At 38.7% G+C, this 21,817-nt stretch overlaps 1 protein-coding gene and 1 pseudogene across 1 annotated transcript; both read right to left on the bottom strand.

Annotated features, from left to right (window-relative positions):
* Positions 1-1,243: 1,243 nt before the first annotated feature.
* LOC132602092 (probable LRR receptor-like serine/threonine-protein kinase At3g47570) lies at positions 1,244-3,089 on the bottom strand (annotated as a pseudogene).
* Positions 2,640-4,806, bottom strand: LOC132601206 (LRR receptor-like serine/threonine-protein kinase GSO2). The gene is made up of 5 exons (XM_060314314.1): positions 4,203-4,806; positions 3,890-4,105; positions 3,483-3,805; positions 2,890-3,387; positions 2,640-2,651 (listed from the first exon to the last, which is right to left on the bottom strand). Exons 1-5 carry the CDS (start codon positions 4,804-4,806, stop codon positions 2,640-2,642), a joined length of 1,653 nt encoding a protein of 550 aa, XP_060170297.1.
* Positions 4,807-21,817: the final 17,011 nt, after the last annotated feature.

Here is a 21,817-nt window from a genome sequence, read left to right as displayed (position 1 = left end):
AAAAAGAAAAAATAACTTGTTTCATGGTAGAATACTTATTTTAGAGTTATTTAGGGATGACAATGGCCGGTAGATGTGAGCTCTTTCATACCCTCAGGAATAGAGTACCACGAGCACGTTTGGTTTGTATTTTGATTCTTAACACGCACGTTTGCTTTGTATTTTTATTCTCACTAATTAGTTCAATAAGTGATTATTAGATAATTGATTGAATTAATCAAAATAATTGTTAAGTCACTCGAGCCAAACACTAATTTTGACTTTTGAGTATAAAAATTGATTTAATGAAAACTTAAATTAGGAAAAATAATATAAAACCAAACAGGCCCAAATTCATAGAAGGATCCCAATAGAAACCGGGTCATTTGCACGATTGTCCTTCAAAGACACTGTTCTTTAATTTTTGTCCCTCAAATCGGTGGTCTTTAATTTTTGTCCTTTACTAAAAATCTCTTGGTTTTGGGTTCGAATTCCCGCTCAGTCAATAATCAAAAAAAAATTGCAAGGTAGAGTTCGGATTCGCAAGGCTGCAAAACTCTATCTCGGGCAGAGTCCAGAAGGAAGAATTCTGCTTATTCAAGCATAAGGCAAAACTCTGCCTTAAGATAATTTTTTTTTTTTTTTTGAAATTTTACAAACCTCTGTCTTAAAGCTTCACTTTTGCCCGAACAGGTCGAATTTTGAGCAAAAGTTAGGCCTTAAGGCAGAGATTTGCCTTGAGGCCTAGTTTTGGATAAAAATTTGCTTGACTTTTGCTCGAATAGGCCTAACATTGTTACAAAACTCTGCCTTGTGATTTTTTTTTTTTAACTGAGCTGGGATTCGAATCCAGAACTTCGTGATATTAGGCGAGGGACAAAATTAAAGAACACCAAAGGGAAACACGATAAGTGTTAGAGAAAAGAATCTTACTGGTAATTTTATTTCTTTCTTTCAAATTTCATGTTTGCTACTTGTGCTTTGATATTTGTTATTAATATTTCGTATATTTAACTTATCTGCTGAAAAGTATTACCTATTGATCATATTTTGATAAATTGAATTTGTTTCAAAAAATTTTGTTGTTTCGCACAAATAAGAAGTCATTTTTTATCCTTTTCTAAATTGATACTTACTGTTTCAATTACTAGAGTTAATTAAGTGAGACGTTTAAGGAGAGATGAAAGGTAATTGAGAGAAATATTGTCATGATTAATTCTATTAAATGTATTTTTTTAAAAGTGCACAAACCTCAAAAAAAGCAGATAATATGGAGGTAGCATATAAATGAGTAAATGACTATAAAATATAAACGGAACAAAATATAAATAAACAATCTATGTATGCAGCTAAGAAGTTTACCAAACACTTGCTATACCCTTAAGTGACATGAATAAAATGTTTTTATGTACTTGCAGAACATGAAAGAAGTTGAATCTTGATCTTTTGTAGCATTCCTACAACATCTTTCATGTTGATCCTTTCATCAGGAGATTCAGCAGAGCAATCTAGTGCCATTTTCATGATGGATGCTACACAATCTATCTTGTCCTTATCTTCTGGCTTTAGCAAATTCGCATCTACAACCTTGCTTGTTGCCTTTGAGAGTGAATCATTCACCCATTTCCTTAAACTAAGATCTCCATCAAATATATCATCGTTAGGCCTTTTCCTTGTAAATGTTTCCATCAACATGATCCCATAACTATAAACATCACATTGTAGCGACACTAATCCCTCCCTTCCGTACTCTACAATAAAACCGCACTTATGGTTTAATCATTTAATCGCGAGAAAAGGAAAATGAGACAGGATACTGAAACAAGAAGTCTAAAGAGATTTACCTGGTGCAATGTAGCCCAACGTCGCTAATGTTTTAGTGTGTAAATCACTCTCATCTTCATCGAGTAGTTTAGAAATGCCAAAGTCACTTACATGAGCTACCATGCTTTCATCTAGCAAGACATTGCTAGGCTTCAGATCACAATGAATCACAGGTGTAGAGCAAACATGGTGGAGATATTCCAATGCACATGCCACATCTATCATTATGCTTAGTCTTTGAATGATGTCTAAGAAGTAGTTGTGCAAATACAACCACCTTTCAAGGCTCCCATTAGGAATGTACTCCAGCACTATAGCTTTGAAATCAAGGTTGGAGCAACTACTAACGACTTTGGTGAGATTCCTATGGCGAAGGTTGCGAAGAACTTCACATTCTGTTTCGAAACTCTTGAATGCATGCACCTTCAAATTGTAGGTTGAACACTTTAACTGCAATAATAGTCCCATTTCTGAGAATTCCTTTGTAAACCGAACCAAAGCTCCCCGAACCAATGAAATTACTCCCACTAAAATCGTTAGTGGCTTGGACTATTTCGTAGTATGAAATTCGTTCCCTTGTAGCCAACAAATCAGCTTGGTCTGGAACATTTTCTTCTCTTCTGTACCTCATCCACACAAATGCCACTATTATAAAAACAATTATCACAACAGCTCCCAGTAGAAGAAAGACTATCAGAAGTAACTTTTTCCGCTTTGATTTATGGTTTGAAGAAGTGGGGCATGGAGGGACACTAAATCTTGGAGCACCACACAATGCTTCATTCAACATGAATGACAGGCTAGAAAGGTTCTTGAAAGGACCACTAGAGGGAATTTCACCATGCAAACTGTTACAGGAAACATTGAAATAGTTGAGATATTGAAGATTAAGGACATCGGAATTGATCCAGATAGATTGTTATTCGAGAGGTCTAGAAAATCCAAACTCGGTATGCTACCAATTGAGTTAGGTATAAATCCTTGCAGCTTGTTTTGTGCCAAAGAAAGGTGTTTCAGATTTTGCATGTCTCCTATTTCTCTAGGAATACCATTTGAAAATTGATTCTGCAAAAGATCTATACGTACTGCAGCCTTTATATTTCCAATTTCTGTAGGTAAAGAACCACTCATGTTGTTAGACGATAAGTCGAGCTCCAAAATATCTTTGAGGTGACCTAAGCTTGCTAGTATAGTAGAACTCAATCTGTTAAAATTGAGTTGTATCACCCTAAGGGAAGTAACATTCCCTAAACATTTAGGAACAAGCCCTGAGAACTGATTTTCACCCAAGTTCTGCAATTTACATAGGTTATCTCCAACAGATCCTGTTAGCTTATTCTTGGCCAGGGACAGTATTTGTAGCCTGCTTAAGTTGCCTAGTTTCATGGGAATTGGTCCAGTCAAGATGTTCTTGTATAGATACAAGAAGATTAAGCTGCTTAAATTCCCAATTTCTCTTGGAATTCCACCTTTGATTTGGCAATCAGAAGCTAAAACCTTTTCAAGAGAAGTGGAAAGGTTTCCAACTGAGGCTGGAAGCATACCATTTAGGGGGTTATAGGAAAGACTAAGCTCCTTAGATTTCTAAATTTTGTTAAGGAAGTTAAGAAGCTAAGTTCTTGAGAAGACTGGTCATTGCTTAAGTTGTTTCCCCTTAAGTTTAGGGTCTCTAGGAGTGCCAAATCTCCAAGAGAGTCGGGAATATAGCCAGAGAGTTTGTTCAAAGCAAGGTCTAGAGTTTTAAGTTTTGAACAATTAGAGAGGGAATGAGGTATACTCCCAGCAAGATTAGTTAGGCCACCAAGACAAAGAAGTTCAATATTGGGAAGTGTCGAACCTATATTCGATGGGAGAGTTCCCGATAAAGTACTAAGTGTATGATCAATCAATTTCAATCCTGAGATGTTGAAAATCCCTATTGGAAACGAACCACTGAATCTGTTAACCTCTAGATCACACTCCTCGAACTCAATGAGATTGCTTACCTCTTTCGGTATTTCACCTGCAAAATTTATGTAAAAACAAATGATCTTTAGCTCGGTTGTTTAGTATAGCAAACTTTTACTAACTTTTATTTTCTGCATGCCAGTAAGCTTGTTTCCACCAAGAAGTAGATCTTGAAGCATAGTTAAATTTCTAAGCTCCCTTGGTAGTGATCTAGTTAGATTGTTGTTCTCCAGCGATAGAAGTTGCAGTGAGGTTATATTGAACATGGACTTGGGTATAGAACCTGTAAGATGGTTTTTCTCCATGCCTATCATCACCAAATTAACAAGATCCCCTATCTCCTGTGGAATTTCTCCTGCAATCACGTTACAGCATCTTGTATAATTAGCTTAATGGAAAACAAAAGAACGAGAAAGAACTACTTATATTCAACCTAAAATATAGTAACATACCTGTGAAATGGGTAGATCCAAGATATAAGATCTGCAAGTTAGTTAACTTCCCAATTTCACTATGTATCGGTCCATCAAATTCATTATCTGACAGAGACAATATCTGAAGTTCGTAACATCCTGAAAAGCTTGGTGGCATATGACCTTGTAGCTTATTAGAAGAAAGATGAAGCCCTTCGAGTATCGAAAGAAGATCACATAAATCAGTAGGGAGATTACCAGATAAACTATTTTCAGTAAGTCCAATAGACTCCAGTGTGGAAATGTTGAAAATTGAGAATGGCATAGAACCTGTAAGCTGATTACCTTCCATACCTAACCAGTTCAGGTTGTGAAGATCACCAATCCCATTTGGGATGCTTCCATGAAGGAAATTTTTAGAAAGAATCAACGTTTCCAGCTTTGTGGCATTTGAGAAGGATAGAGGAACATAACCTGTAAGATCATTACTTTCCAGGTTCAAAACCCTTAAATTTTTAAGATTTCCAATGTCTTTTGGAATCTTTCCCTCTAAAGCATTAAAGGCTAAATCCAAAGTTGCAAGATTGGAAATGTTGGAAAGTGAAGACGGGACCAATTGGTCGTTTAGCACTTTTGGTCTCATTTTCGCTAAAATACACTTCCGTACTTTTAAAAAGGTATTTTTGACTTGCGGAGTGGGTGGCACGGCGATTTAATCGATGGGTAATTCTTGAAATATGTTTATTTAATGTGTGTGAATAGCTACTTATAGGAATATGAGTTGCACACATACAAGGCATAATTTAATAAATAGATTATTTGACGGAGTATGTAGATTTTTATAAGTACTCAAAGTGGTTAAGTGAATAAGAAAATTGTAGAAACTATTGGGATTAGTTATTGGGCTTAGCCCACTTCTCATGACCATATATCTTAGTGGCATAGGGTATCAAATAATACATGTTCCTTTGGCAAGAAAAAAAAATAACGGAGGAAACATTTGAGACAACAAATTGTGGGCAACACTGAAACAATTCTCACGAACAAAATTTTTGGTGGGCACCAGGTATATATATCATTTGCATTTGGTGTAGTAATGGTTTCTCTTAAACACTTATTGATTAGTAAATCATGGTGTTAATGATAAGACACACTCATTTTATATAGAGTTAGTGGATGGCAAGTAAGACATAATGATTGAGGCTAATGATGAGGTAATGATGAACCAATAATTTTGGGGGAAATAATGAACAAATTTGATTCGGGTAATGGCACTGAACATTTTTTTTCCTTATTCGAGAGTCACTGTTCGATTGTCCTTTTAATTTCGAATTGTCTTTTTATGTTTATCACATTGCAATTTCAAATTTTTTTATAGGTTGGGTCTACCTAATTGAATATTGGTAAATTGGATTATATGTACACCATTAAATTCATGGTATTTGAGATGTGGGATTTTAATCCCAAATTAAGAGTTTGGGGAAATTGTAGGTTTTGAACCCTAGTATTAAGAAATGAGAATTAATGATTTGAGAGTTCATTTATGGATGAAATTGACTAATTTTCAAGATATAAGATCCTTAGATAATGGGTGAAATTATTATTTTTTTTATAAAATTCTGATCTTGCCCTTATGGGCCCAAGGCCACTTTTCGGGGTGCGTTTTGGGTTTCGAATATAAGTCTAGCAATATGGGTGTCCTTAGATTCGTATTCTAACGTAGATCACATACTTTATAGATTTTGATCGTTCAGAGGCTCTACGCGAAGGGACGACATTAGTTTGATTGTTCGTGGCACCCGCTCGGCATTGAGGTAGGTTACGGTCTACTTTAGTTAGACTCTGATTAGAGAATCGTATGTAGTTGTAGAAAGTGACGGGGATAGCATGATAGGCCTTCGGGCATTAAGTGGAGGTGAATTCCAATTAGGTTGGTTTTGTCAGCTGTTATGTGGGCTTGTCGCCAAATGTGTTATTTCTGTGATTATCACTTATTTGTATCTCTGTCACATACTATTCACTCATCACATGAAAAGGAATGGTAATATTGATAATTGAACAGTGGGCAGTAATATGACTTATATAGTTGTTGATTTATATTGGTGATATTGTTGAGACTGATATCATGCATGGTATGCTTTCCATATTATTGTTGTAATGATTGGTGAGGTGAGTGATTGAGAGACTCCGAGGTCTTTGCCGGAGATTGAGAGTGATTAATAGCCTCCGAGGTTTCTGCCGAGAGCACGAGTGGTACACGGACTTCGCGGGTCCCCCATGAGTCATGACTTTGAGGCACTGCCCTTAGCATGTGTGTACGAGAGTGGAGTGAGAGAGGTGAATGTTGCATTGCATTGCATTCATCCACTCATATATTTGACTAATCATTTGGTGAATTATATGTGTCTTGGTTGATTTCATGATTCCTTTACACTTTACTTGTATATGATACGTGACCATACCTGTTTGCTTTATATGCTACTTGTTGGTTTCAACTTCTTCATGCGTTATCTAATCATTGTCGGCCTATGATGCTTACCGGTACAAGTGTTGTACTGATACTACTCTTGCTGCACTTTTGTTGAGTGGAGAGTACGATCCGGGTTCCAGTTCTACACCCCGTGGCTGATACGCGAGGGTGACATCTTTTAGTCATTCAGAGTGAGCTACTTGGTCATCCGTGGCCCCTGAAGGACCTCCTCTATTTATTTCTATTTTTGTATTCAATAGACAATATGTAGCCTTTGGGTATTTTCAGACTTATATTCCGTACTATGTTAGCGCTCTTGTACCCTCTGACCAGATTTTGGGGTTGTCGTGACATTTCTAGTTATGATAAGTATTTAAGACTTGATAACTTATTTTTATTTAATTTTCCGCTTATTTAACTTGTTATTAGTAATGTGGTTCGCCTACTCGGAGGGATAGTGTAGGTGCCACCACGACTCGCGAATTGGGTCGTGACAAAGTTGGTATCAGAGCTTCTAGGTTAATTAGTCTAATGAGTAAAAGAGCAATGTATAGTAGAGTCTGGCGGATTGGTATGTAGACGTCCGTACCCATCCTCGAGAGGCTATAGGACATCTAGGAAACACTCCACTCTTTTTTCTCTTTTCGTGCTAGTTCAATCCGATTGGTATCTGGTTCATTCTTTTCGTGCGAAATTGTTTAGATTGGTATCTTAACCTCATTTCTATGTTCTCCCACAGATGGTGAGGATGCGATCGACTGTTACTGAAGGCCAGGAACCTGCACCTGCACCTGCACCCGTACCCGCATCCATACCCGTGGCCCGAGCAGCTGTCCGTGGGCGAGGTAGGGGACGTGGCAGGGGCAGATGCCGTGCAGCTATTCCAGATAGGAACCAAGCACCAGCACCTGCTCAGGACCCTGACATAGAGTTGACTCCGGAGCTTGACGACATTCCGGAGGAGGAGATTAGGGCTGCTGAGGCACATCCTGGGGTCGCTACTACTCCTGATTTTCAGGAGGCTGTGTTTCGAGTGTTGGGGTACTTTGACAGTTTGGCTCAGGCGGGCATGATTCCAGTTGCTTCAGATGGCTCGTAGACTAGAGTGGGATGTCATACTCCCGATGCTACGGTTGCTCCAGGATTTCGGACATCAAGGGTATTGTCGGCAGCAGCAGTGGCTCCCCATATTGATACTACTCCAGCGCCTGATTTTGCTCTAAGGCCTATGGATGGGCCAGTGTTGACCAGTGAGAAGCGAAAATTATTCGAGGGGTTTACCAAAATGTCTCCTCCTTGGTTCTATGGTACTCCCAGGGAGGATGTGTATGAGTTTATCGTTAGCTGCCATGAGATGCTTCATAAGTTGGGTGTAGTGGAGTCTCACGGGGTCGATTATGTTTCTTTCCAGTTAGTTGGGGATGCCAAGCAGTGGTGGAGATCGTACATGGAGTGTCGACCAGTTGGCTTGCCACCTTTGACCTGGACTCAGTTCTACCAGGTGTTTCTGGAGAAGTATGTCCCTCGTACTCTGAGAGACAACAAGAAGGATGAGTTTTCGACATTGGAGCAACGGGGTAGGTCAGTTGCAGAGTATGAGACCAGATTTCTCGCTTTGTCCCGTTATGCGACGGCATTACTTCCCACAGAGGCTGAGAGAGTGAGGAGATTTGTGAAGGGTTTGGACCTTCTGCTTCGGCTGGCGACCTTACAGTTGGAGGCTTCTGGGGTCTCATTTCAGTCAGTAGTAGAGCATGCCAGAAGGGTTGAGTCAGAGATGGGTCGGGCACATAGTGGGGGTGGCAACTAGAAATCTCGTAGATTTGATAGTTTCAGAGGTCCTATTAGAGGTGGGGGACACCATGACAGGGTTCGTCATCATCCCTACAGTCGCCCCATCCCGTCATCACTACAGGCTTTAACAGGTGGTTCTTCAGGTTATAGCGGGCATAATTCTGAGAATACTTCCCGAGGTTCTTACTCTCGACCTTCAGACCGCGGAAGGTATTTTGGTTCTTCTATGATAGTTCAGCAGCCTATAGCCAAAGGAGCATGTTTTGAGTGTGGTGAGACAGGGCATTTCACGAGAGAGTGTCCTAGATCTAGGCAGGGTTCTAGGGTTCAGACATCTAGGCCTCCAGCACTACCAGCTAGAGGAGAAGGATATTCTAGTAGAGGGGGTTCTCAGTCGGGCAGGGGTGGCCATCAACCTAGCAGAGGTGGTCATCAGTCTGGTATGGGCAGCGCTCAGTCAGTGAGAGGAGGATCTCAGGCAGTCCGTGGCGGCCGTGGAGGCACACAATCCGAGGGTGGATGTGCCCATTTCTATGCTTTTCCGGGTAGACCAGAGGCCGAGGCCTCTGATGCGGTTATCACAGGTATTATTTCGGTTTGCCACCGATCAACTTCTGTCTTATTTGATCTAGGTTCTACTTTCTCTTATGTGTCTACCTATTTCTCTACGGGTCTGGATATGCTTTGTGATATGCTTGATGTACCTATTCGTGTCTCTACTCCTGTCGGAGATTCTGTGATAGTAGATCGGGTCTATAGGTCTTGTGTGGTCACGTTTATGGGGTATGATACTTGGGTAGACTTGGTTATTTTGAATATGGTGGACTTTGATATTATTTTGGGCCTGGACTGGTTATCTCCTTATCATGATATTTTAGACTGTCATGCCAAGACAGTCACGTTGGCCATGCCAGGTATTCCACGGTTAGAGTGGAAGGGTACTCCTAGTCCAGCACCTAAGAAGATCATATCATTTCTTCAGGCAAAGAAGTTAGTGGATAAGGGATGCTTAGCATATTTGGCTCATATTCGGGATACAAGTATGGATACTCCTTCCGTAAAGTCAGTGCCAGTTGTTTGTGAGTTCTCAGAGGTTTTCCCTACAGATTTGCCTAGTATGCCGCCTGATCGAGATATTGACTTTTGCATTGACTTGGAGCCAGGCACCCGACCTATTTCTATTCCACCCTATCGGATGGCTCCGGCAGAGTTGAGAGAGTTGAAGGAGTAGTTGCTAGACTTGTTGAGCAAAGGATTTATTAGACCCAGTATTTCTCCTTGGGGTGCTCCCGTTCTGTTCGTGAAGAGGAAATATGGTACCATGTGGATGTGTATCGATTATCGGCAATTAAACAAGGTTGCAATAAGAAATAAGTATCCAATACCCCGCATTGATGACTTATTTGACCAGCTTCAGGGTGCATCAATCTTTTCTAAGATTGATTTGAGGTCAGGCTATCATTAGTTGAAGATTCGAGCGGAGGATATTCTGAAGACCGCTTTTAGGACCCGTTATGGTCATTATGAGTTCTTGGTGATGTCTTTCGGGCTTACTAATGCCCCCGCAGCATTCATGGATTTGATGAATGGGATCTTCAAGCCTTACTTGGATTCGTTCGTGATCGTGTTTATTGATGATATCTTGGTGTACTCTCGGAGTAAGGAAGATCATGAGAAGCATCTGAGGATCGTGCTTGGCCTGTTGAAGGAGAATAAATTATATGCCAAGTTTTCCAAGTGTGAGTTCTGGCTCAGTTCCGTGGCATTTTTGGGACATATTGTGTCCAAGGACGGGATTATGGTAGATCCCAAGAAGATCGAGGCGGTTAGAGATTGGACCAGGCCTACTTCGGTGACTGAGATTTGGAGCTTCGTGGGCCTTGCGAGTTATTGATGAGCCGTGAAATTACGGGATATTCGATGTTAATCCTTAAGCTTTTGTGACTCTTCAAGCACTTTTGTTGTTACTTTTTGTGTATTTATGTTGTTTTGTAGGATAAGATGCCCGGAGAGCATAACGGAGCAAAATGGACCAAAATGGAGCAAAAGAGAGCAAACCATACGAAGATAGAAGAAGTGTGACCTGCGAGTCTGATAAGTTGATTTTATATGATTTAGAAGTAATCAGAAGAAATCAAGTGAAAATAAAGTCAAAAAGAGGCTAAATTGGACAGATTTGCAAAACTGGACAGTTTTGCGAAAACAGGACAGATTCGCAAAAAACGGGCAGAATTGCAAATCTGATATCTGGGGCATAAAAGAGAGGCTTAGGGCAAAAACATTTTCATCTTTGGCAGTTTTTTATCAAGTTTGGAGACTAGGTTTCTACACCACACTTTGGGGTTGAAGATTTGAAGATTTGGTTGAGCATTTCTTAAACCTTTAATTCATTTCTTTAATTCCTTGCTTTGTATTGATTATCTAAGTGTGTAGCTTTCTATTCCATTACTTGAATCTTGTTTATGAAAATATTCTTGATTAAAGTGTGGTTTGAAACTCTTGTTATGCTTATGTATTGAATGATTTTTATTCCTAATGAAGTGGGTTATTGTTTCTTTAATTAATCTCGTTCTTGAACGTTTCCAAAGGGATTAGCTAACCCTAGGACTCACCCATTTACTTAGATTGAGCTCAGAAGAGGAAATCTAGGTTGGGAAAGATTAGTTAACAAGGATTTGGGTCATTAAACCCATCTAATAACTTGAGCTCGAAAGAGGATAGTTACTTGAGGTTAAATTGATTGTGCCTAATATCACACTCTAAGGTTTGGTAAAGCTTAGAGTGAAATTCATTGATTTGGTTGGAAGACTTTCAATGAGATTTTAGAAATCATTATCTATTAACATAAACCCGTTCTTAGTTGTGAAATCGTGAAATACATTGGATCGTTACTTGAGTGTAATCTCCTATTATCCATACTTGTGGCCATTGATCATTTTACTTGCTTTCTAGGTTAGTTTACATTTCCGCATTAGTTATAATATTCTCCAAAAACCAAAATATTATCCATCGTTTGGCTTTAGCTTAGTTGGTGGAAGTTCCTTACTTTCTTAATCGCCTAGCATATTGTTCCCTGTGGGATCGACCCTGACTCATAGTTAGGTAAAATATATTGCATGCGACCATGTGCACTTTCTCTTTGAGGAGTGGATTTGGACGTTATCAAAAATGGCGCCGTTGCCGGGGAACAATTTGGCGTATTTGGGTTAGTTTGGGATTTAAGCTAACTTGCTTTGGTCCAAAATTTCTTTGCTTTATTTTATCTTTAAAAAAATAAAACTGACCAGTTTTTGCAGAACTGTCTAGTTTTTGCTTCTGCAAAACTGTCCAGTTTTTGCCTCTGCAAAACTGTCCAGTTTTTGCTTTTGCTAAAATAAATTTTAAAAAAAACAATGGCATCTTGTAATGAAAATGGGTTTGATGGTTGCTACCTATATTTTGATGACCCATGTCCATATTATGGAGGACCCCACTTTTGGCAAGATTGTGAATATGCTCCCGGGAGAGAGATGTGTGCACCGTCTCAATCCTATGATGAGAGTATTTTGTAATATATGTGGTGGTCAAGGTGGACATTGGGGTGATTGTCCCAATTATTTCGCTTCCTCTCCCCCACGTTGTTCTAACGAAAATGCTAGTTGTGCTTTTGAGCTTGACAGGGACAATGACATGGCAAATGAAGGACAAAGTGCTGGATATGAAGGCATCATGGCAATGCTCCAAACATACTTAGATCGGGAAGCTAAAATGGAGGAAGAGCGAAAGCTCGTCCAACAATCCATTTTAGAAAATGGAGAAGCTATGACAAGAATGAATGATTCATTTGAGGATGCCAATTCCTCAATTGTCATGGAAGTGTCTACTCCTCAAAATGAATTGGTTGAAGAAGAGATTTCAATTTTGAAAGATGAGCCCGAAAATCCTTGTGTCCACAACGAAAGTTGTGAAAGTGAAGAAGTGGTTCAACTTGAAGAAGAGCAAAATCTTGAAGAAGAAATCTCCAATTCTCAAAAAGAAGAAGTTGAGGAAATTTTGAAAAGCATAATGGGGAGAAATGAAAACTATGGGCAAGTATTGACCAAATTGTGGGAAGAAGTTCAACATGGAGATGATGAAACTATCCAAAAGGTATATCTCACCATGGATGAATTTTTACAAGAGTTGGACGACTCTCACAATGAAGAAAAACTTGACAAAATGGAAATTTTGAGCCAAGATTGGCTAATGAATCAAGCTCAACAACTTGAAGCCTATGGAGATCATCGTGAAGGCATTTCACGGATGATGGAAGAATTTCTAAAAATGCATGTTGAGCAAAGTCAAGAAGTGGAGCTACTTGAAATTGCTATCCAAAGATTGGAGGCCGAACTGAATGCAAAGATCGAGGCATGTGATGCTCAATATCAAAGGGCCGTGGATTGTAGTTTTGAGTTGGTTTCCAATGAAGAAGAGATCAAGATCGATTTTCATGAGCTAATGGTAAATTGCCAGCCTACCAACCCAAAAATAGTGAATGATGCCGAAGTTGAAGAAATGATACTAGAGTTGCATAAAAAAGTTTATACAATAATTTTTGAAGACTCTAGTTCATTTTTTGGTGAGGATGTCAAAACTCATGCAAATTTTGAATTTGAGCGCGCTGGACCACATTCTAACCAATTTTCAACATTGTGCTTGGTTGATGATATGGAAGTTGAACTAACCGAGCCAATGAAGAATTTTGGAGATGAAGAAGAAAGCGTTTTCATTTTGAAGTTTGCTATGCCAAGAAGACAAAATGACATGCCTCACTTAAGGGCCATGAAGTGCAAAATGCGACACCCGAGAGTTGGCCTCCTTGTTTTTCTACCACCGCCCCATGAGCGTCATCATAATCTTGATTCAAAGTTGGGGCGCAAATTCATATCTTTCAAATGGAAGGAAAAGTGGTAAAGGTAACCGTCGTGCCGTGACGTTAAATCAAGCGCTTGGTGGGAGGTAACCCATCGTTTTAAAAGTTTTAAATCATTTTTGAAATTTTATTTTTTAGAATAGTTTAGTTTATAGTTTTTGACTAACCTGCAAATTTTCAGAATTTTTGGAGTTGTTTTGAGCATGTCGGATTTCCGGATAGCCCCCAAACCAGTAAAAGCTACTGATTATTTTTTCAGGTGTCATAACCTGCGAATCGCAGGTCACGTCGCAGGTTGTGACAGAGAGCAAAAAAAAAAATCAGGTGACATCACCTGCGACTCGCAGGTCGTGACAGAGAATAAAAAAAAAATCTTTCTATTTTTATGTTTTGTTTTTATTATGTGCAGCGAGGACGCTGCAATGTTTACAGTTGGGGGTGGCACGTGGTAGCACATTATATTTTGAAACTTGCTCAAAATATTTGAAAATTTTGTTCTTTTGACATGTTGTGGATTAGTCACTCTTATTATTTTATTTTCTTTGAGGAAAAATGTGAAAACTCTTGGCTTGTTTGGTACTAATAGAGTTAGTCTCTTGCATGTGAAATTGAAATGTGAATACCCCTCCAAATTATTTTGTGAAAGTTAAAAAGCAAGGTGCATAGGAAAGAATGATCTTTGTGACAACTTTTTGGCTCATTTGTTGACTCTTTACCTACTAGTTGTGTTTACTTTGGATTATGAGATATTGCACTAGTTGTTCTTGCTTGGGAAGTGAAATTGGTCCATCTTGACTAGTTCATAGGCCATGTGTGTGAGTGATTGTTGAATAATTCTTGTGTTTACTTTTATCATCTAAAACTTGCCCGGTTAGTCTTTCAATGCTAATTTTGACTTGGTTGTTTGGAGATATGACCTTGGGCTATTTTTGTGATTTTTGAAAAAGCCTCTTTAGCCTTTCTAGCCTACCATTGCATAAATAATATCACTAGTAACCCCATTTGAGCTTATGACCTTTTCTTTTATTGCCACATTACAAGTCTTTACCCTGTTCGATTAAAAGTCTCTTTTTTGAACCTTTCCCTCCTTGAACATGAACTTGTGAATTTGAGGCCAAAAACCTAAGTTGGGGGTGTTAGTGTTGCTTGAGAGTGGTGAAGGTTGGTGTTGTGGAAAAGTCAAAAGAAAGGAAGAAAATTTGAAAAATACAAAAAGGTTGCAAACTTTTTGTGCAAAAAAAAAATGTATCTTTGTAAAAAAAAAAAATTAGAAATCAAGAAAATGGGTGCACAAAAAGAAGTTGGAATAATTGGGGAAATTAGTATGCAAAGGAAGGAGTGATGTTTTGAAATGAAGAGGAAAGTTTGTGTAGTGTTCAAGGAGGGCGTAGTCACTTGTATCTCAAATACTTATCCTACCCTTTCCTAAGCCTACATTACGAGTTTAAAAAGTCCCTATGTGATCTCCAACTGAATGTTCTTGAGTTAGTGATGATTGAAAATAAGGGCAAGCTTATGGTGTGATATTTGTAAGCATTAGAATTTCTTTGTTGAGTGTGAGTGACTTTGTGTATTTGTCCCTTGCGTTATTTTTGTGAATATAGTGATTTTGGGACTTTCTTTCTTGTGAGGGCATATGGATTACGATAGATTGGTGATGTTCAAAAATTCCAAGTTGAGTCAAATGAGCATATCTAGTAAGCTAGTGGTTTTGAGTCACTTATTGAGGCTTGAGTATTGTTGCTTGATGGTTTTAAATCTCTATTGCATTCTTGAAATTGTATTTTGAAATGAGGGAGTTATTTGGTTGAAGTTTCACATGCTTGTAGCCTAATTGTTGGTACCAACCAAATTCATGTGTTTGTGCTTAAAGTGGATCCTCATTGAGATTTTTGTTTTGATTTGCTTGAGGACAAGCAAAGACTTTAAGTTGGGGGTGTTGATGAGCCGTGAAATTACGGAATATTCGATGTTAATTCCTTAAGCTTTTGTGACTCTTCAAGCACTTTTGTTATTACTTTTTGTGTATTTATGTTGTTTTGTAGGATAAGATGCCCGGAGAGCATAACGGAGCAAAATGGACCAAAATGGACCAAAATAGAGCAAAACATACGAAGATAGAAGAAGCGTGACTTGCGAGTCTGATAAGTTAATTTTATATGATTTAGAAGTAATCAGAAGAAACCAAGTGAAAATAAAGTCAAAAGGAGGCTAAATTCCATTACTTGAATCTTGTTTATGAAAATATTCTTGATTAAAGTGTGGTTTGAAACTCTTGTTATGCTTATGTATTGAATGATTTTTATTCCTAATGAAGTGGGTTATTGTTTCTTTAATTAATCTCGTTCTTGAATGTTTCCAAAGAGATTAGCTAACCCTAGGGCTCACCTATTTACTTAGATTGAGCTCGGAAGAGGAAATCTAGGTTGGGAAAGATTAGTTAACAAGGATTTGGGTCATTAAACCCATCTAATAACTTGAGCTCGGAAGATGATAGTTACTTGAGGTTAAATTGATTGTGCCTAATATCACACTCTAAGGCTTGGAAAAGCTTAGAGTGAAATTCATTGATTTGGTTGGAAGACTTTCAAAGAGATTTTAGAAATCATTATCAATTAACATAAACCCGTTCTTAGTTGAGAAATCGTGAAATACATTGGATCGTTACTTGATTGTAATCTCCTATTATCCATGCTTGTGGCCATTGATCATTTTACTTGCTTTCTAGATTAGTTTACATTTCCGCATTAGTTATAATATTCTCCAAAAACCAAAATATTATCCATCGTTTGGCTTTAACTTAGTTGGTAGAAGTTCCTTACTTTCTTAATCGCCTAGCATATTGTTCCCTGTGGGATCGACCCCGACTCATAGTTGGGTAAAATATATTGCATACGACCATGTACACTTTCTCTTTGAGGAGTGGATTTGGACGTTATCAGTTATTATCGCCTATTTGTGAAGGGGTTTTCATCTATTGCTTCCCATTTGACTAGGTTGACTCAGAAGAATGTGCCTTTCCAGTGGTCCGATGAGTGTGAAGAGAGCTTTCAAAAGCTCAAGGCTTTATTGACTTCAGCCCCAATCTTGGCTTTACCTGTGGAGGGAAAAGACTTTACTGTTTATTGTGATGCTTCTCGGATTGGCTTGGGTTATATGCTGATGCAAGAGGGTAGGGTGATCGCGTATGCTTCAAGACAATTGAAGGTTCACGAGAAAAACTACCCCACTCATGACTTAGAGTTGGCTGCAGTAGTCTTCGCTTTGAAGATTTGGAGACATTACTTGTATGAAGTCCATTGTGAGGTGTTCACGGATCACCGTAGTCTTCAGCATGTGTTTGATCAGCGGGACCTAAATTCGAGGCAGCTTAGATGGATGGAGTTGCTTAAGGACTATGATATCACCATTCTTTATCATCTGAGAAAAACAAATGTAGTAGCTGATGCGTTGAGCCGAAAGGCAGTGAGTATGGGTAGCTTGGTGTGTTTGATTGTGGAAGAGCGTCATTTAGCCATGGAGGTGCAGTGTTTGGCTAATAGTATGGTGAGGCTCGATATTTCAGAACCTGGTAAGGTTCTAGCTTGTGTGGAGGCGAGGTCATCTCTTTTGGAGCAGATTAGGGCCCAGCAGTTTGAGGATGTGAAATTGTGCAAGATTCGAGATAAGGTGCTTAGTGGCGAAGCCAATGAGGCTATTATTGATGAGGAGGGTGTTTTGAGGATTAAGGGGCGCATTTGTGTTCCTAGAGTTGGTGATTTGATTCCGTTGATCTTGAAAGAGGCTCATAGTTCTAAATATTCCATTCATCCAGGAGTAACAAAGATGTATCGTGACTTGAGGCAACACTACTGGTGGGGTATAATGAAGAGAGACATTGTGGAGTTTGTTGCTCAATGTTCGAATTGCCAGCAGGTTAAGTATGAGCACCAAAGACCAGGTGATGTGCTTCAGAGGATGCCTATTCCCCAGTGGAAATGGGAAAGGATCGCTATGGATTTCGTGGTTGGTCTTCTGAAGACTCTGGGAAAGTTTGATTCGATTTGGGTTATCATGGATAGGTTGACTAAGTCCGCACACTTTATTCCGGTTCAGACTACTTATAACGCGGAGATGTTGGCCCGGATCTACATTCGAGAGATAGTGCGATTACATGGGGTGCTTATTTCCATCATTTCAGACAGAGGCACTCAGTTTACTTCCCATTTCTGGAGGACTTTGCAGAAGGAATTGGGAACTCAGTTAGATCTTAGCACCACGTTCCACCCGCAGACAGATGGTCAGTCCGAGAGGACTATTCAGGTGCTTGAGGATATGTTGAGGGCATGTGTTATTGATTTTGGTGGCCATTGGGACAAATTCTTACCCTTGGCAGAGTTCGCGTACAACAATAGCTACCATTCCAGTATTGATATGGCGCCATTCGAGGCTTTATATGGTAGGAGGTGTCGTTCTCCTATTGGGTGGTTTGATGCTTTTGAGGTTCGACCTTGGGGTACAGATTTGCTGAGGGAGTCTTTAGACAAGGTGAAGCTTATTCAAGAAAAGCTTCTGGCAGCTCAGAGTAGGCAAAAGGAGTATGTTGACCGGAAGGTTCGTGATATGGAGTTCATGGTTGGTGAGCAGGTCCTATTGAAAGTCTCACCAATGAAGGGTGTGATGCGATTTGGGAAGAAGGACAAGTTGAGCCCGAGGTTTATTGGCCCTTTTGAGGTTCTTCGCCTTGTTGGCGAAGTGGCTTATGAGTTGGCTTTGCCACCAGGTTTGGCAGATGTTCATCCGGTATTCCATGTTTCCATGCTGAAAAGTACCATTCAGATGGGTCTTATATCATTTAGTGGGATTCGGTACTACTAGATCAGAATCTATCCTTCGAGGAAGAGCCGGTAGCAATCCTAGATAGGCAAGTGAGAAAGTTAAGGTCCAGGGATATTGCTTCGGTCAAGGCGCAGTGGAAGCACCGTCCGGTTGAGGAGGCTACTTGGGAGACTGAGGCGGATATGCGCAGTAGGTATCCTCACTTGTTCGACAGATCAGGTACATCATTTTCTCCACCTTTTTCCTTGTCGCTCGAGGACGAGCGATTGTTTGATTGGTATATGATGTAACGACCCAATTGGTCGTTTAGCACTTTTGGTCTCATTTTCGCTAAAATACACTTTCGTACTTTTAAAAAGGTATTTTGACTTGCGGAGTGGGTGGCACGACGATTTAATTGATGGGTAATTCTTGAAATATGTTTATTTAATGTGTGTGAATAGATACTTATAGGAATATGAGTTGCACACATACAAGGCATAATTTAGTAAATAGATTATTTGACGGAGTATGTACATTTTTATAAGTACTCAAAGTGGTTAAGTGAATAAGAAAATTGTAAAAACTATTGCGATTAGTTATTGGGCTTAGCCCACTTCTCATGACCATATATCTTAGTGGCATAGGGTATCAAATAATACATGTTCCTTTGGCAAGAAAAAAAAAAACGGAGGAAACATTTGAGACAACAAATTGTGGGAAACACTGAAACAATTCTCACGGACGAAAATTTTGGTGGGCACCAGGTATATATCTCATTTGCATTTGGTGTAGTAATGGTTTCTCTTATACACTTATGATTAGTAAATCATGGTGTTAATGATAAGACACACTCGTTTTATATAGAGTTAGTGGATGGCAAGTAAGACATAATGATTGAGGCTAATGATGAGGTAATGATGAACCAATAATTTTGGAGGAAATAATGAACAAATTTGATTCGGGTAATGGCACTGAACGTTTTTTTTCCTTATTCGAGAATCACTGTTCGATTGTCCTTTTAATTTCGAATTGTCTTTTTATGTTTATCACATTGCAATTTCAAAATTTTTTATAGGTTGGGTCTACCTAATTGAATATTGGTATATTGGATTATATGTACACCATTAAATTCATGGTATTTGAGATGTGGGATTTTAATCCCAAATTAAGAGTTTGGGGAAATTGAAGGTTTTGAACCCTAGTATTAAGAAATGAGAATTAATGATTTGAGAATCCATTTATGGATGAAATTGACTAATTTTCAAGATATATGATCCTTAGATAATGGGTGAAATTAGTATTTTTTTAATAAAATTCCAATCTTGCCCTTGTGGGCCTAAGGCCAATTTTCGGGGTGCGTTTTGGGTTTCGAATATAAGTATAGCAATATGGGTGTCCTTAGATTCGTATTCTAATGTAGATCACATACTTTATAGATTTTGATCGTTCAGAGGCTCTACGCGAAGGGATGACATTAGTTTGATTGTTCGTGGCACCCGCTCGGCATTGAGGTAGGTTACGGTCTACTTTAGTTAGACTCTGATTAGAGAATCGTATGTAGTTGTAGAAAGTGACGAGGATAGCATGATAGGCCTTCGGGCATGAAGTGGAGGTGAATTCCAATTAGGTTGGTTTTGTCAATTGTTATGTGGGCTTGTCGCCAAATGTGTTATTTCTGTGATTATCACTTGTTTGTATCTCCGTCACATACTATTCACTCATCACATGAAAAGGAATGGTAATATTAATAATTGAACAGTGGACAGTAATATGACTTATACTTGTTGATTTATATTGGTGATATTGTTGAGACTGATATCATGCATGGCATGCTTTCCATATTATTGTTGTGATGATTGGTGAGGTGAGTGATTGAGAGACTCCGAGGTCTTTGCCGGAGATTGAGAGTGATTAATAGCCTCCGAGGTTTCTGCCGGAGAGCACGAGTGGTACATGGACTTCGCGGGTCCCCCATGGGTCATGGCTTTGAGGCACTACCCTTAGCATGTGTGTACGAGAGTGGAGTGAGAGAGGTGAATGTTGCATTGCATTGCATTCATCCACTCATATATTTGACTGATCATTTGGTGAATTATATTTGTCTTGGTTGATTTCATGATTCCTTTACACTTTACTTGTATATGATACGTGACCATACCTGTTTGCTTTATATGCTACTTGTTGGTTTCAACTTCTTCATGCGTTATCTAATCATTGTCGGCCTATGATGCTTACCGGTACAAGTGTTGTACTGATACTACTCTTGCTGCACTTTTGTTGAGTGGAGAGTACGATCCGGGTTCCAGTTCTACACCCCGTGGCTGATATGCAAGGGTGACATCTTTCAGTCATTCAGGGTGAGCTACTTGGTCATCCGTGACCCCTGAAGGACCTCCTCTATTTATTTCTATTTTTGTATTCAACAGACAATATTTAGCCTTTGGGTATTTTCAGACTTATATTCCGTACTATGTTAGCGCTCTTGTACCCTCTGACCAGATTTTGGGGTTGTCGTGACATTTCTAGTTATGATAAGTATTTAAGACTTGATAACTTATTTTTATTTAATTTTCCGCTTATTTAACTTGTTATTAGTAATGTGGTTCGCCTACTCGGAGGGATAGTGTAGGTGTCACCACGACTCGCGAATTGGGTCGTGACAATATGAAACTGTTAAGTTATAGTTACTCAAAAAGATCGATTATGATAATTATTTTGGTATTAATTGTAACAAGTAGGGCTGTTCACAGTTTTGGTTAAAACCAAAACCAAACTGAAAATTTAACCAAACCGAATAAAATAACCGACATTTGGTTTAGTTTGGTTTGGTTTGGTTTTAAATTTGAAAAACCGATAATATTTGGTTTGGTTATGGTTATAGTAAAAAATAACCGAATAAATAACCGAACCAAACCGATAATTATATACATAAAATTTATAATTATTTATATGTATAATATTAGCTTTTCATAAATAATTAAAGATATTTTATACCTTTTAATTATTAATTTAATTTTGGTCTACTTATTTTTAAGGCCCATGTCTTAAAAGAATATGTCCAGCAATCCAAGCTCAACTCTAATAAGTCGTAAGCATAAGGGTTGTTTGTATTTTGAAACCTCTGTTTGACTTGTTCTTTTGAATCTAAACTGCGTTGCAAGTTTGGTCCACCTGATTTGCTAACAACGTGTCTTTCCCTCAATATGCAGCAAAGTTCACCCTTTGTGGGCTATGAGGAAAAAAGAGTTTCATAAGAAATTTGAAGAATGTAGAAAGAGAATATTTGAATTGTCACGGCTAGTCATAAACCGAAAAACCGAACTAAACCGAACCAAACCGACAATAACCAAACCGGTGGTTATTATTTTACTTGGTTTGGTTATGGTTTTAGACATTTAAAAACCGACTAAATTGGTTTGTTTATGGTTTTAACCAATAACCGACCCAAACCGAACCATGAACACCCCTAGTAACAAGTTTGATTTTTTTTTTTAGATCTGTTAATCAAGATAAATCCTCTTGAATCCTCATTAAGCCGTCAAGGTATGTGATTTCAACCTACTTCCAAAATTTATTTTCTAGTTTCATAGTTTAATTTTCTCAAAAGAGTTGTATTCGTCCAATTCCATTATTGCAGAATGTTTTCATATCAATAGGTGAGATGAAAGTGTTAAGTTTCAGTTGTTCAAATAGATCGTT

Source organism: Lycium barbarum, chromosome 7 (assembly GCF_019175385.1).
Source record: "Lycium barbarum isolate Lr01 chromosome 7, ASM1917538v2, whole genome shotgun sequence".
In the NCBI taxonomy this organism is placed as follows: Eukaryota; Viridiplantae; Streptophyta; class Magnoliopsida; order Solanales; family Solanaceae; genus Lycium; species Lycium barbarum.
The sequence above is the reverse complement of the archived record's forward strand: the minus strand, read 5'-3'. Positions and strand labels throughout refer to the sequence as shown.